The 14,400-nt window shown below is 34.4% G+C and overlaps 3 protein-coding genes across 3 annotated transcripts; all 3 read left to right on the forward strand.

Moving 5' to 3' along the window:
• The first annotated feature begins 208 nt into the window (after positions 1 to 208).
• Positions 209 to 5,518, forward strand: LOC106108249. The gene is made up of 4 exons (XM_013289353.1): positions 209 to 423; positions 3,071 to 3,216; positions 3,883 to 4,081; positions 4,877 to 5,518. The coding sequence occupies exons 1-4, from the start codon at positions 316 to 318 to the stop codon at positions 4,967 to 4,969; spliced, it is 546 nt and encodes a 181-aa protein (XP_013144807.1). The 5' UTR covers positions 209 to 315; the 3' UTR covers positions 4,970 to 5,518.
• A 2,593-nt stretch (positions 5,519 to 8,111) lies between these two features.
• LOC106108257 lies at positions 8,112 to 10,752 on the forward strand. Its single transcript, XM_013289361.1, has 5 exons — positions 8,112 to 8,249; positions 8,517 to 8,664; positions 9,022 to 9,145; positions 9,749 to 9,934; positions 10,490 to 10,752. Exons 1-5 carry the CDS (start codon positions 8,179 to 8,181, stop codon positions 10,654 to 10,656), a joined length of 696 nt encoding a protein of 231 aa, XP_013144815.1. The 5' UTR covers positions 8,112 to 8,178; the 3' UTR covers positions 10,657 to 10,752.
• Positions 10,753 to 11,101: 349 nt separating this feature from the next.
• LOC106108258 lies at positions 11,102 to 14,216 on the forward strand. Its single transcript, XM_013289362.1, has 6 exons — positions 11,102 to 11,290; positions 11,621 to 11,768; positions 12,194 to 12,298; positions 12,365 to 12,485; positions 13,383 to 13,562; positions 13,930 to 14,216. The coding sequence occupies exons 1-6, from the start codon at positions 11,199 to 11,201 to the stop codon at positions 14,028 to 14,030; spliced, it is 747 nt and encodes a 248-aa protein (XP_013144816.1). The 5' UTR covers positions 11,102 to 11,198; the 3' UTR covers positions 14,031 to 14,216.
• Positions 14,217 to 14,400: the final 184 nt, after the last annotated feature.

Consider the following 14,400-nt stretch of genomic DNA (forward strand, 5'->3'; position numbering starts at 1 on the left):
CTTGCCGTTAACTGTTTTTTCTAGCATAAATTGTAATAACTATAACGGGGTATAATTAACACATTAATCAAAAAGGATACCTAGGAAGAAGGGAATAATTTGCGCAATAAAATTCGTCTTAGACCGTTACGTCTTCACATAATCTTTGATATTTTGTATCTGTAATGTGAATGTCAGCTGTCATTCTGTCATTGTTCCAAGGAAAAAAATCCGAACAACCGTGAAGTAATACACAGAACGGAACGTGAAAATTGTTCATTGTGTATTACCTACCCGACTTTTCTATTTATACCAGCAAAAAGTTTAAAAACATTTATGCAGTCCGACGGGGAGGAAACTTTGCTGCATTCATGCTTCGGCTCTCTAAAGACCGCAGTCATGGGTTGCTGTTATAGTATTTGCCACAAGGAAACGGATCCGGAGGTATTACCATTGTTTAATTATTTTGTATGTTCGTAGTCAGATTAATAATGACCCTTATACGCTTACAATGTTATTATCGCTGTATTTATTGCGGAATGTAGTACAGGAGTGCATTACGGGCAATTTTTATACATCCGCCAATCTGTCAATTGTTTAGGTATTAAGGTCTTATCAGCAATTCCTAGTTGACTGCCACATTATCTTATTTATTTGTATTGTAATGAACCTGGAAATATGTGAAATGAGATCTAGGTTACTATATTATTGTTTTACGTTCGGAAATGGTGCGATAAATTTATTGCTATATTATCTAGGTATTAAATCAACAGGTAGGTATTTATAATGAAATTTATGCGCAAAATGATGATTCAACAATAGTTTTATGTACGTTTATGTGCTTGTACCACTTTAATACTTTTCACATGAAGTTATTTGTGCGTTTTTGTACTTTAAATTTCCTAAGGTACATATCCCAAGGAATAAGTTCAGAGATATGACCACATCATTTCTACTTTAACTTACAAAGCTACATCTCAGTATTAAAGATACAGATGAAGGTTACATGTGACAACTACTTTAGTAGTCTTTTGTTTTAAGGTTTTCTTTCAATGCCCAATGCACACTTTTCTGACAGTTTAAGTTTTGCCAACACACACAATTTTAATGGAACTATTCAAATGTTCAGTTACAACCATCAATTAGATTGCAGATTTACAAAATTTTGGGTAATCTACCCAATTTAAATATTTTTCAGTATCAATTATGAATATGGTGTGTTTTAATTGAAAATTAATTAAGAACGGCTCAACTCACGCTTTTATTCTCCGGTGACGGCACCGACTAGTTTCGGACCCTCCGCGAACGAGGCGCGACGTGACCGCGAACAAAAGTTAAATAATACTCGCCCTAAAGAAGGATCCTGGAAGAGTCCGAAACTAGTCGGTGCCATCACCGGAGTTAATTAATTTAAGAGAGAGTTAATTAATTTCTGCTTAAAGTAATGTCTCACGATAGTTTAAACAATTTAATGGTGTGTTTTAATTAATTCTGTTAAGAAATCAATGCCAAATAATGATGAATTGAGCTTGTTATATACATATATGCAGATTTGTTTAATTCTACCTATACTTATAATAAAGTTGGAGTGTCTGTAATATGTATTTGTGTTGCTGATACTAAATTCGCATTTAAAATATTCTGTCTGTAAGCCGCATTTATTCCGGGTAATCTATGAAACGGCTGTACTGACATTACCTTCACTGAAGGGTAGCTGATATAGACGGGCATATTATAGGCTACTTTTTATCTTTATATTGCGTGCACGAAGTCGAAGGCAATAGCTAGTAAAATATAAAAACAGAATTAGCATGTTTTGCAGACTGTCAACACAATAATTTATGCATTCAAAACCTTATGTTTATCAATTTGCATAGAGACATAAGATTACAAGGATAATTCTACACTGATGCAATATCTAAGTCATAGTCTATTTTATTCTATAGTATCCTTTTATAAATATTTGTGTAAGAATATAATTAGTAAGTAATTTACCTTAGACAAGGTGACTTTCAATTAGAGATAATACTATTAAAAACGAAAAAATGTGGAGATACATTGGTAGAGGTAGACCTAGAAAGGGATGGATTGTGAAAAGGTGACATGATCAAGAAGGGGGGTGATGACTGAGATGACGGATGATAGAGTTATTTGGAGGACGACAATCTGTTGCGCCGATACTACGGGAGTAGAATAAGGTAGCGTTAGATAAATAAAAATCAAATTTAAAAATAAAAATCAATTCAAAAACAAACAATTGTGAAAATCACTCTTCAAGAAAGGGACAAAAACTACAAGTCAATGGCAGTCAAGGTTGCCATGGTTACTTAAATTATCGGCCAATATTAAGGACCTTTGTTAACATTTGTAAATGGAAACAATAAAATAATGTTTTTTTTGTCATGTAATGTGACAAAATGCATGGAAACAGCTAGTTTTTAAATAAAATACAGCATATAAACTCATATTATTGCCTACCACAGAGATTCCTTGTAAAACAATTTACGAACCAAATATGCACAATTACATATGCACATAATCTTAATGTATTAGCCATGATTGTTTTTATATGTTTAACATTTAAAACTCTTGTGAAATAATCTGTCTAGTTTTTCTAGATTCTATAATATAAATTCAAATAAAACTAGTCTAGATAGTACATTTATTTTTCTTTAAAAAATTTTAACTATGATTTCACACAGTACTTTTATTAGTTTCCGTGTTTTATTGGACAAATCACTAATTCCATGCTATTCCTTTTATATATTTTACTGACATTTCAAAAGAAATAGATTCCCAATATTCTGTATGTTTTTTTTACTATATGTTTCCACAACTGGGTGTCCAATTTAAAAAAAAAAAACAAAACAAAGATAGGACATTTAAGTCAGATTTTTTATTAGACAGATAAGCAAAAAAACACCACTTTATTGAATAGCAAAATTTTCTGCTCTTTCATCATCAGACATCCCTTTGACGACGTCATTTAAAAACATTAAATCCAATAATTTCATAGGTAGTTATTTAAGTGAATAAATGAATCGACCCTTAGATATGAAATTTCTAAGTAGATCGTTGGTTATCATTCCAGGAGAACGTAGTGAACGAACGGACGCATCTTCTAGAAGTGGCGGAACAGCAGCAGGAGAGTCCATCACCGGTGGCGTGCGCTGCCACACCACCCAGAAAGCCTGACGAGCAAAGTGCCCTCAACAGGATCCTGCATGAAACCGCCACGTGAGTTTTCTTACATTATAAGGTGGCAAACGAGCCGCAGAAATGGAAGCGACCGCAGCTATGCGTTGCCTACCCTTAATCGATGGAGGAGGAGACGCACATATAGAGGATATTTCCCCTTCCTATGCACTCCCAACGTCAAATCCACTTTCTTTCCCACCCTTTCCTCTTAATTAATATTAAAATAATATGATTATAAAAGTAAAAAAATAAAATAGCCCTTATTGCTTTTCTGATTACAATTTATAATAAAAATTACCATTTTTCATTTGTGTTATCGGCAACTGTTTTTTTGTGCGGAAATGCTTGTCTACCGACAAAGGCCTCCTCTAGAGATTTCCACTCATTCCTGTCTTTTGCTAAACTTGTCTATACTGGACCAGCTATTTCCTTGAGGTCATCCTCCCATCTTTTGTTTTGTCTCCCTCTTTTTCTTTTGCTATCTCTTGGATAACAGAGTGGTTATTAACTTGGTCCATTTCTCTTTGCTTTCTCTTAACATGTGTCCCGTCCAACGCCATATCGATAATATGATTAATCGATCTTAAAATGTTATTTGATCCTTTTAATAGCAATCAGGATAATTTCATTGTTACCATGGGGTGCAATTAGTCGAGTTTCCTAGTTTTTGAATGATGTAACAGGAAATGAATGTGTGTATTCCAGTAACGTGATAGACGTGGGCGCGTTGGGCCCGTACGCGCTGGAAGCGAGCGCGTACAACGAGCGCGTGCGCACGTACACGGCGCGCGCGGCCGCCGCCCCGCCGCCGCCGCCGCGCGCGCCGCGCCTGCTGGCCGACCTGCCGCCCGCGCAGCGCGCCGCCGCGCTCGCGCTCCCGCCGCACGCCGCAGACAGAGACCTGGTAACCTTCTCACTGCTTTATTGCTCATTCACTGTGAACACCCCCACACACTATAATTATCAGTCACGGGTGTCAAGCCATCTTACTTCTTACTAATATTATAAACTTTATAATATTAGTATAGATGTAAAAGTTTGGATGGATGGATGCTTGTTAGAGTTTAGTCTAAACTGCTTAACGGATCTCGATGAAATTTGGCATATATGTGAAGTATGGTCTGGACGATTCTCAGTGTTTGAATTATTTGTTTACTAGCTTTCTCCCGGGATTTCGTCCGCGTGGAATTGAAAAAAACAAAAGTGAATAGCCTATGTGTTCTTTCAGACTATCCTCTATATCTATGCCAAATTTCATCAAAATCCTTTCAGCAGTTTAGGCTACAAACTCTAACATCAATCTAAACTTTCGCATTATATTAGTATGATTGAAGCATTGTTTATATGCATGCCAGTAAAATGGCTCAGTAACTTGCATGCCCGAGTTACTGAACTAGTTGAAATATGTGAGATTTTGATTTTAGTGTGGTAACAGAGATTTAAAAATATATAAAATAGACATAGTTGACAGCTCACATGAAACATTTTTCACATAATAGTCAAAATCACAAACAAATAAATAATTAAAACACTAAGACGCATCTCTGCATGTCTTATACATTGAGATATCACCATACAAAGAAGTTACCGGTGAAAAATATTCCCCATATCTAGTCTATATTTTTAAAATTCTTTGGTTATAGTTTTTGCTACAAAAACTAATTATTTATGTCGTCTATAAAAATATTTTTATTTCTAGATAACGAATGCAGTGAAGAAAGCTGCGGCAGCCATATCGGAGCTGAGGGTGGAACATCACGAGGACCTGGTGGTGCCCTTCAGGGTGCCCTAGCAGCGTTCCATGTCGGAAGACGACCGACATTGACTTTGGTGACAATCGACAAATGACATTGTCGGGGAAAGTGTTAATGTCAGTGAATAAGTGTTCAGTAAATAGTGAAATCAGTGAGTTTATAAATATAAAAATAATTATGGAACTCTTAAATATGAAATGTGTTTTTTTCCAACTAATATGTGAAAGAAGAAAAATGTTTTGTTTAGTAAATCGGCAAATATTAGAGGAATCACTATAAAACTAAAATTGGGTAACTCCTATTTTTAGTAATCTTTTTTATTATTACTAAATATCTACACTTCGAACTGTTCACACAAGTCTTTTAGTTTAGATTTATGGAAAATCTTAACTAAGGGACTTCTCTAGTATGTTTATTGAATTGCCCAGTTTTCTCTAATATATGTGCGGGTAACATATTTGTTGAGAAATATAAGATTTTTTCTTTCTATTATCTGTATAAATGTGAGTTTTTACTACTGAAGTGGAAAAAAACTTGAAACTCAACATTGGATATTATTTTTTTTGTACAAATGCTTCAGTAGTTAAGTTTTTTCAATTATTCTATAGGTTTTTTTTTGTAACTAATTGTATTTTAATCTTTATGTATTCAATTATATAAAATGTTAGAAATCTGTATGTATGTATATAAAAATAATAATTATGTATAAATATTGTAAAATAACTTGCTTTTAAAGCATACGCTTTGGTGCATTTGAAATTACAAAAAAATACTTTGATTTTGTAGGAATATTTTTCTCGTGTTTCTTAGTTTTATATATAATTGATTTTTTAAAATTCTGAAATTGACCTTTTTTTTAAAATATCGCCTAAACGACAGAAATAGTTACAACTTAAAGTGAGAATTAGTATCGAAAAAAGCATTTTTTAAACTTGCTAAAGACTAAATATATATTTGAATTAACTGAAACAAAAATAATAATAAAAAATTATACACATCAACTAAAAAAAATGGGGTTTAAAGTTTTTTGCAGATGTAACTTTTTTTGTCATTTATCTTCCCATGTCATTTGAATTAAGATATATTAATTTAACAATGCTATAGAATCTAAATAAATATAAATCTAATATAAATGAAATGCGACTGATTGAATGTTTATATTGTAAATAATTTTAAAAGCCTTGTAAAAGTTCTGCTTATCATGGAAAAATATAAAGACACAATTATCGACTCAGATATTTCGGGAAATTTTAAACAATGACATTTTTATCTATTATTTTTCATCAAATAAAAAAGATAAATGTAATTAAATGAAACTATGAACAATTTTTTTTTTTACTTTTCAAAAATTTTAAAAAATATTTTGCAAAATTATATTACAGAAAAAATGTCGTTTTTTTATTAAATTAAATTAAAAACCTTTTTTAAACGAATGAAAAGTTTCTTAATCATAACATATTTTCTATCAAAGCAGAGTTTAAACGTGAATTTCTGACGAGGCCATCATATAAGAACACTTATTTTCCTTAACGAAAGTGAGAAAATATATACAAGCTGATTCGTAACGGACGGATCACAAGCTAAAAGAAAAATGTGTTGCCCGTTTTTTATAGTTTTTTAATTTAAAAAATCGTAAAAAAAAGATCCCTTCTCTACAAAGCCGGGGATCCGTCAGTAAAGAATCACCCTGTATATCGGCAGTTACAACTCACGGTAGAAACGCGTATTGTAAAAGTATTTAGTAATGAAAGAGCTTATAGTGTTTTAAATCAGTTTGTTGCCATTCTATGTTAAGGATTCATTGTCGTGTCAATCACGTCATTATAACGTCAGTTATGTGACGTCACAACTTCGTAAACAAGCCAAACAATAATTCACTGCTTGAATGAAGACGTCCCTTAGTAAAGTTTTAGTATCAGAAGATTTAGAATCGAGTCTTTTGTAGACAAGAAACAGAGGGTCTATCACGAAAAGTATGAGATTTCTTAGTGTACTTTATGTCCGGTAGGGGCGCTGCACTAATACAAATTTTCTCAATGGCGTCATGGAAACTTTCTCACGAAATATCATGAGGTCTCCGTTTTTAACTGATTTTGAGTGAATTGTAACTCTGAATATTGATTCCTAGCTGTTGCTCGCGATTTCACCCTCGTGAAAAATGTAGCCTATGTTACTCACAGATAATTTACCTTTCTAACGATGAAAGAATTTTTAAAATCGGCCCAGTAGTTTTTGAGTTATTTCAATACATACAAAAATACAAATCTTTCCTTTTTATAATATTGTACAGATTAAATGGAATATAGACGCGATATTGACGTGATTGAAGTTCGTATTGTAAGAATGAATTCTTTTCGCCGGGTCTATATCTCGAAGATGTAAATTTAGTATTATTTTTTATTTGTTAATTTAATAAAAAAATACCAATTTATGAAAATATTAAAATCTGTTTGTAATTAGTATGTAATGCTAAAAAAATAAATGATTCGATAGTTGTAAAAATATTTTAATTTGCGACCTATTTTATTATGATGTTAAAAAAACAATTTAAAACTTAAATCCTTTTTATTTATGACTAAAATTGGTTGGTTTATTTTTTTAGCGTTACATGTTTATTGTGTAAGGCTATTAACGTTAGTTGAATAATTTTTTTAATTTAGTATTACTGCTTTATTTGTCGTTATCGTATATTCAAAGAAAGTGTTAATTCGTTGATATAATGTGTAATAATAAATATTTAAATTTGTATTATTTAAACATTTTTTTTATTGAATTGTTTCAGTTTTTCCCAAAATAAATACATAAGTTTTCCCTTATTTTAGCAGTGGATTTGATTGGTATTGGAGTTTCGATAATATTTATCTAGTTAAAATAAGTTTTATTTACATAGTTAACGTGCTTTGCAATACATTTCATTATATTTATTATTTTGTCTAGACTATCTTACTAAATGCGAAAGTTGAGATGGATAGATGGATGATTTGAAGCCTAAACTGCTGAACGTATCTTGATGAATGTTGGCATAGATGTAGAGTCTGGAAGTACACAGGCTACTTTTTTAATGCTAAGTGGGAGTCGCGAGAAAGTTAGTACAGAAATATAGATAATTAAAATTACCTTTTTTATTTGCAATGCCTAAAAAAATGTGTCATCTGTAAACAATGTCAATAACATTTTGAATGACGTTTTGACTCCTAAAAGATTTTCATAATTATTTCCTAGTTTCAAATAAAATAATATAAAAACAATGTCGGTGTTCGACGGCGAAATAGAATTTAAATCGGTTTATATGAATGACTTCATCAAGAAGGAAAAACCGTAAGTATATCACACTAATATTATAAATGCGAAAGTTTAGATGGATGTTTGTTAGAGTTTGTAGCTTAAACGACTTCGATAAAATTTGGCATAGATGTAGAGGATAGTCTTGAAGAACACATAGGCTACTCACTTTTGTTTTTTTTTTTATTTCACGCGGCCGTCCGTGCGGGCGAAAACTAGTCAGAACTCAAAACGAAATATCTCCATCTAAAAAATCCGAGATAGAAATTTTTTGTTATAATTGTAATAAATATTTTGAGACAGTAAAAGCCCACGGCGTAAGGCAGTAGACGACGACTGTCTGATCGTGGGTCTGGGCCGCGATGCCCTCAAGCCCAGAGACAAGCCACGCAAGAGCCCAGACATGCTTTGCCCACTCAAACATGAATATTACAAAGAAGCTATAACCAGGGTTAGTTTAAACCTTTACTATTGAATTGATGGATGTTTGTTAGAGTTTGAAGTCTAAAATGCTGAACGGATTTCACTGGATTTTGGAATAGTGTATTGGATAGTCTGGAAGAACACATAGGCTGTTTACTTTTGTTTCCACGCATACGGAGTCGCGGGCGAAAGATAGTCAGTAATTTTTAGTTGTTTTTGTAAGGTAGTTTCCCGTTGGACCGACTAAAATTTTCCTATTCAGCTGATTTGTAAACGATTAGTAACTTAATGGTCCAACAGGAAACACTTTACTTGTACTGTTATAGATAATACATTCACATATCGTCACAAATATAGGGATTTTCAAAACAATATGAACATGTAGTTTTCAGAAGACTATCCGAAAATAGCTAAGCAACATATGACCAAAGATATAGATCCAGTCCCTATTGAAAACGATTTACAAGATCTGAATAGAACGGAGTATCTTGTCAAATATTGTTCCAGAGGTAAGATACATTAATGTGTTCTGTTCTTTAATTTGAAACTAAGGTAACTCGTATCGCTTTTTGCACATACCATATCGTTGTGAAGCGCTAGTTTATCTGACTAATCTTTTAAATATAATACAAATGTTTAGATGGATATTTGTAGCCAAAAAAGCTGAACGGATGTCGAGGAAATTTAGCAAAGATGTAGAGAATATTCAGAACACGCCTATGTTACTTTTGTTTTTTTATTTTCATGCGGACAGAGTCGCGGGAAGAAGATAATTCGTCTATAATAATATTATAAAGAGGAAAGATTTGTATTTTTGTATGTATTGAAATAACTCAAAAACTACTGGGCCTATTTCAAAAATTCTTTCACCAGCAAGCAACATAGTCTATATTTTTTTCTTATTCGTTAATTTTACGCGGACGAATTCGTGAGCACTAGTTATAAACAAAACAATCCGTATAGTAGGCGTTTTAGCGACATAGAAATGAGCACCATAAGTCTACAAAATACAGTTTCACATAACCCTGTTTACACATTAATTGCTAAGAAAGAGGCGGAGTAGATAAATTTCCCACGTCGCTCGTAAATCTTAAACTTAATGCTTCTTCTAGAGTTACCCTTCATGTCGGTGAACCTGGCACGACGGGCTCGTGCGCTGCAGACCCTGCGGCTGCCAGACGACGTGGAGATACCTGACACCAGCCAGCGCGGTAGCTACCGGCATCCCGCGCCGGAGAAGTACGCTGAACTTCCCGCCAAGATGTCTATGAAGCCTAAATTTGATGACTCGCTGACAAGTATGTGCCTTCATTTTTATCAAAAATATTTTATTGGGCGTTAACCTAAAGCATGTGGCCAGAGTGGGTAGGGGGCAACTCCCTCCTTTAGAGCTAGCCCAAAGTATCATCTACTTCCTCCTTTACAGGTAGCCCAAAGCATAGCATGACGGTGCTTATGGCCAAAGTCTTAGTCTTATCAATCTAGGCTCGAGAAATAAAAGTATATAAGACCCAAAATTAGTAAAATGTTTAACGAAGTACTGAAATTTTTTTATAATAATCTTGTCGGAATTTAAATGCATATCGTCCGTAGTATTCATTAATTGAGTTGGCACACTGTTAATCATACTAATATTATGCGAAAGTTTAGATGGATGGATGTTAGAATTTGTAGTTTAAACTGCTGAACGGATATCCATGTAATTTGGCTTTACGTAGAACTTAGTCTGGAAAACGTAGGCTACTTACTTTTTTTAATACCACGCGAACGGAGTCGCGAGCGAAAGCTAGTAAGATGTATTTTCCATTAGACGTGCCAACTCTATCGCTTTTTATACTTGCAATTCTGTGTAGGAGAACTACGTCGTATACTGCGTGTGACAACGGGTGACACGACTTACGATGTGTGTCATGGTCTGCTGGCCAAGGTGGTACTCAACAAGAACCCCTTCGGACCCCCGCGAGAGGAGCCGAAATACGGCAGATGGAAGACGCCGTTTACATATACTTACTACGTATAAATGCTTTCTTGTTCATTTCATGTTGACTTTCAAAATTTCTCTTATAATCGTAATACAAATTGTTTGAAGTTTTTAAATAAATGCTTAAATAATCAATGTTTCTTATTTTTTACCATAAATCCTTGTATAAACCTTTGGCAAAAATAAACTATGTGAAGAAATGTAGAGTAGGAAATAAGCATTTCAAGGTCATCTTACTTCTTGCTAATATTATAAATGCGAAAGTTTCGATGGATGGATGTTAGAGTTTGTAGTCAATATCGCTGAATGGAATTCGATGAAATTTAACATAAATGTAGAGGATAGTCTGGAAGACATAGGCTATTCATTATTGATTTTATTTTTCAATTTCACGTGGACATAGTCGCGGGTGTAAGCTATTTCATAGATTTTTTAAAAATCAATACGCACACCAAAAGTCAAAGGAACCTATCAATATGACAGTCAATCTAATGACATTTATTATGTCTTGATCAGTAAACAAACAGAAATCTAAATTTTCGTGATGTGGAAAATTATAAAAATTTAACTAAAAATTAAGCATGGACCATTACCTTACCACGTACAGGAAGGACTATCTTTGGCCCGACCTGCCTAAGGCCCCAGGGGCGGCGCAACATGGCGGGATCGCTGAGTTAGTAACTTCTAATAGAAAAGACTTAACACAATATTTCGGCAAGCAGAAAACGTGTCTATGTAAAGGATTGGATGGGAAAGTGGATTTGACGGTGGAGGAGACGCATAGGAAGGAGCAAAATCCTCTTTACGTGCCCCTCCTCCTGCGTTGATTTACCGGGTTGGCAACTAATCTGCAATTGCGGATGTCTATGGGCAGCGGTCACTTCGCCATTTTGGCGGATTTCTGTGGCCGCTTGCTCGTTTGTCACTTTATTGTATAAAAAAAAGTAATCCTAATTGGGAACCAGTACTTTCTTTGATATTTCATTAAAAATCATGAATTCAGAGTACCGAAGCTGTCTGGTGAGGAGATGGCGTTCTACCAAGCGTGCATGCAGCAAACGAGACCGCCCGACTGCCGCTGCCCGCAATATTCAGGCGGAGAGATGCCCCAGCTACCACCCGGCAAGGAGGGGGGGTGGAGTAGGATAGAGGTATACCCTTTGTAAGCCAGTAACCCAGACTGTAATGTTTGTCTTCTATAAACCAGATGGCAAAGAACGAGTACTTTTCACTGTAAATATTGTAAACAATTTATTTTGTACTTGCTTCCGACCGCGACTCTGTTGGCGTGTTTTTTAAAAAACAAATGTGTGTAGTCTATGTGTTCTTCCAGACTATGCTCTACATCTATGCCAAATTTCATCGAGATCCGTTTAGCTGTTCAGGCAACTCTAACAAACATTTATTCATCTATCCAAACTTTTAATGGTGAAAGAAATTTTGTAATCTGTCCAGCAGTTTTTGAGTTATTTAAATACATACAAAAATCCAAAAATTGAGTTTTTAGGATAAACTAGTAAGAATAAAGTAAGATAGTTTCACTATGAAGTTCGTAAAGATTTCTTTATTATTTTAGATTATGGGCCCATTACTAGATCCAAAGTTGTACCCCGCCCGCGTCGCAGCCGCCCCGGAGACTCCTACGTCACGATATAACCAGCCTAATGCATTCCTGGATAAGGTATGTTTGATCTAATTCTAATACCCTTGTGTCGTCCTGAGCTATAACATGTTCTTTTCTCTGCAGCTGCAATCGAAGTACCCGATGCTGTACAGCATCCTGCAGAATGAGGCTTCGCCGGAACTTAAGCAGAGGATCGACCGAGATAGGAACAAAACCACTTACCATGTCGATTTTTGTGAGAGCGGTAAGTATTGCTGTGCATGAAAGAATATTGATCTAAGGAGTTTTAGATCAGGTTTTAGATTCGACGACAATTTCTGTTCTGTGACTATGTAGGTCTTACACAAAGTAGATAAAGTTAGGTAATAATAAAGCGCCAATAGCCTAATGGTTTGGGTCTACCGATCTTGGGGTCGAGGGTTCGAATCCCGCCATTCGACTATTGTGAACCATATACTAGCACAATCCTAGAGTTTAGTTGAAATGAATTAAGTAATTATTTAATAATAATATATAATAATATATAATAATGAGCCTTTTTCAGATAATTAAATTACTGTCACATTACATAAATTGAATTGAATATTGTTACATTATATTTATTAATTAATTTTATTATTCTTTTTTTTTCGGTTTATTTGATTTGTTATTTGTTATCTGTGTGTCCAAGTTGGACATAGGCCTCTTCCAAATTCTTCCATTCTCCCTTCTTTTTGCCTTTCTTAACAAGGTCTGCAGCCTTTTTTATGTCATCTTCCCATCGTTTGTGTTGTCTTCCTCGTTTCCTTTTACCTTTTTTTGGATACCAGTAGTTTATAAATTTATTCCATTTGTCAGCTCCGCGTAAAGTGTGTCCCGTCCATCTCCATTTGAGTTGTTTTATTGTTGTGATGATGTTAGTCTAGTTTTTTTTGCGATTACTGTACATTTAACTTTGTCAGGTTATTATTAAAAAAGTAATTATTAGTAAATTGACAAAAATCTACTAGTTAGTATTTTTATTAAAAAAAAATGTAAATGGGATCGCAATACTTTTGATTTCAAAGAAAAACCTATGAATCAAGAACTCGCTACTTATGGAATGACAATTAAAGAGTCCAATTTTCCGTAGTTATTTAATTTGCGTGATTTGTGTTCTAAGGTCCAGGAGCTAAGTTCGACAACCTGCAACGCGCGGCTGACGAGAGCGGGTCTGGTCCGTGCTCGCAGCCGATGCGCCTGCCGGGAGACCCGTGCCGCGTCGCGCCCAAGATCCGCATGACCACGCCCAAGACCATCTCCAAGCAGGCAGGAGGCGGCCCTGACCCGCGCGCTAAGTGCGGTCTGTATCAGTGTTACTTTAACTTACATAAAGCTATCCGTGACCCTAAGTTGTCTAACTGATTTTTTTTATATCTCGCCTTTTTAGGATCTGACTGATAGGATTGGTCTATAAAAATTCTTATCTTTTTTTAAGGTAACATATAAGTGGTCACTAGTTTTCGCATAAATAGCGAAGTGATCGCTACACGTAGACCGCATATGTAGATGCGTTCATTTAAATCAATAGGGGCACAAAACTTATCCTCTTCTTACATACAAGTCCCTTCCCTTACCTACTCCATACTCTTAAAACTCACTTTTGTACCAATAGCTCTTAACGATATTAGAAAATGTCGATTAGCACTAATATTATTTGAAATGTGTAGAGACGACCTCGCTGGTGCCGCCGCTTGGTAAGACTGAGTACCAAGACAATGTGTCCAAATTAGGAGGCATCATTATGCGCGACAAACTGCACAGGAAGTAGACAACAACAACAAGAACAACAACAACTACAACATCAACAACAACAACAACAACAAAAACAACATCAACAACAATGCTTCCAACGTAAATCCTATCGCAAAATGCTTCACTATATTTAATGATTTATTTTATAATTATCTTGTAACTTTAATAATCTCTGTTAATTTCAATAGTAATATTAATATAATAAGCCTTTTTGAATAAGAATTTTAAAATAAAAATAAGGAATTTGAATTAATATCTCTTGTATGTTATTTAAATATGTATAGCTTTTCACGCTTTCTGTTATTTACATTTATTTATTACTTTTTTGTCAATTTTCGGACTCGAATTGGACATTGATGAAAATTGGAATAAAAACAATTTACGTA

Source organism: Papilio polytes, unplaced genomic scaffold (assembly GCF_000836215.1).
Source record: "Papilio polytes unplaced genomic scaffold, Ppol_1.0 DF821733.1, whole genome shotgun sequence".
Taxonomy (NCBI): Eukaryota; Metazoa; Arthropoda; class Insecta; order Lepidoptera; family Papilionidae; genus Papilio; species Papilio polytes.

Bases quoted from the DNA above. Each gene is read 5' to 3' on its own strand.
- LOC106108249 (XM_013289353.1), top strand. From the start codon at position 316: ATGCAGTCCGACGGGGAGGAAACTTTGCTGCATTCATGCTTCGGCTCT. The intron at 424-3,070 runs GTATTACCATTG...TTATCATTCCAG, and splicing joins ACAAGGAAACGGATCCGGAG to GAGAACGTAGTGAACGAACG. The intron at 4,082-4,876 runs GTAACCTTCTCA...TTTTATTTCTAG, and splicing joins ACGCCGCAGACAGAGACCTG to ATAACGAATGCAGTGAAGAA.
- LOC106108257 (XM_013289361.1), top strand. From the start codon at position 8,179: ATGTCGGTGTTCGACGGCGAAATAGAATTTAAATCGGTTTATATGAAT. The intron at 9,146-9,748 runs GTAAGATACATT...TGCTTCTTCTAG, and splicing joins TGTCAAATATTGTTCCAGAG to AGTTACCCTTCATGTCGGTG. The intron at 9,935-10,489 runs GTATGTGCCTTC...AATTCTGTGTAG, and splicing joins ATTTGATGACTCGCTGACAA to GAGAACTACGTCGTATACTG.
- LOC106108258 (XM_013289362.1), top strand. From the start codon at position 11,199: ATGGACCATTACCTTACCACGTACAGGAAGGACTATCTTTGGCCCGAC. The intron at 11,291-11,620 runs GTTAGTAACTTC...TCATGAATTCAG, and splicing joins CAACATGGCGGGATCGCTGA to AGTACCGAAGCTGTCTGGTG. The intron at 12,299-12,364 runs GTATGTTTGATC...TTTTCTCTGCAG, and splicing joins CTAATGCATTCCTGGATAAG to CTGCAATCGAAGTACCCGAT.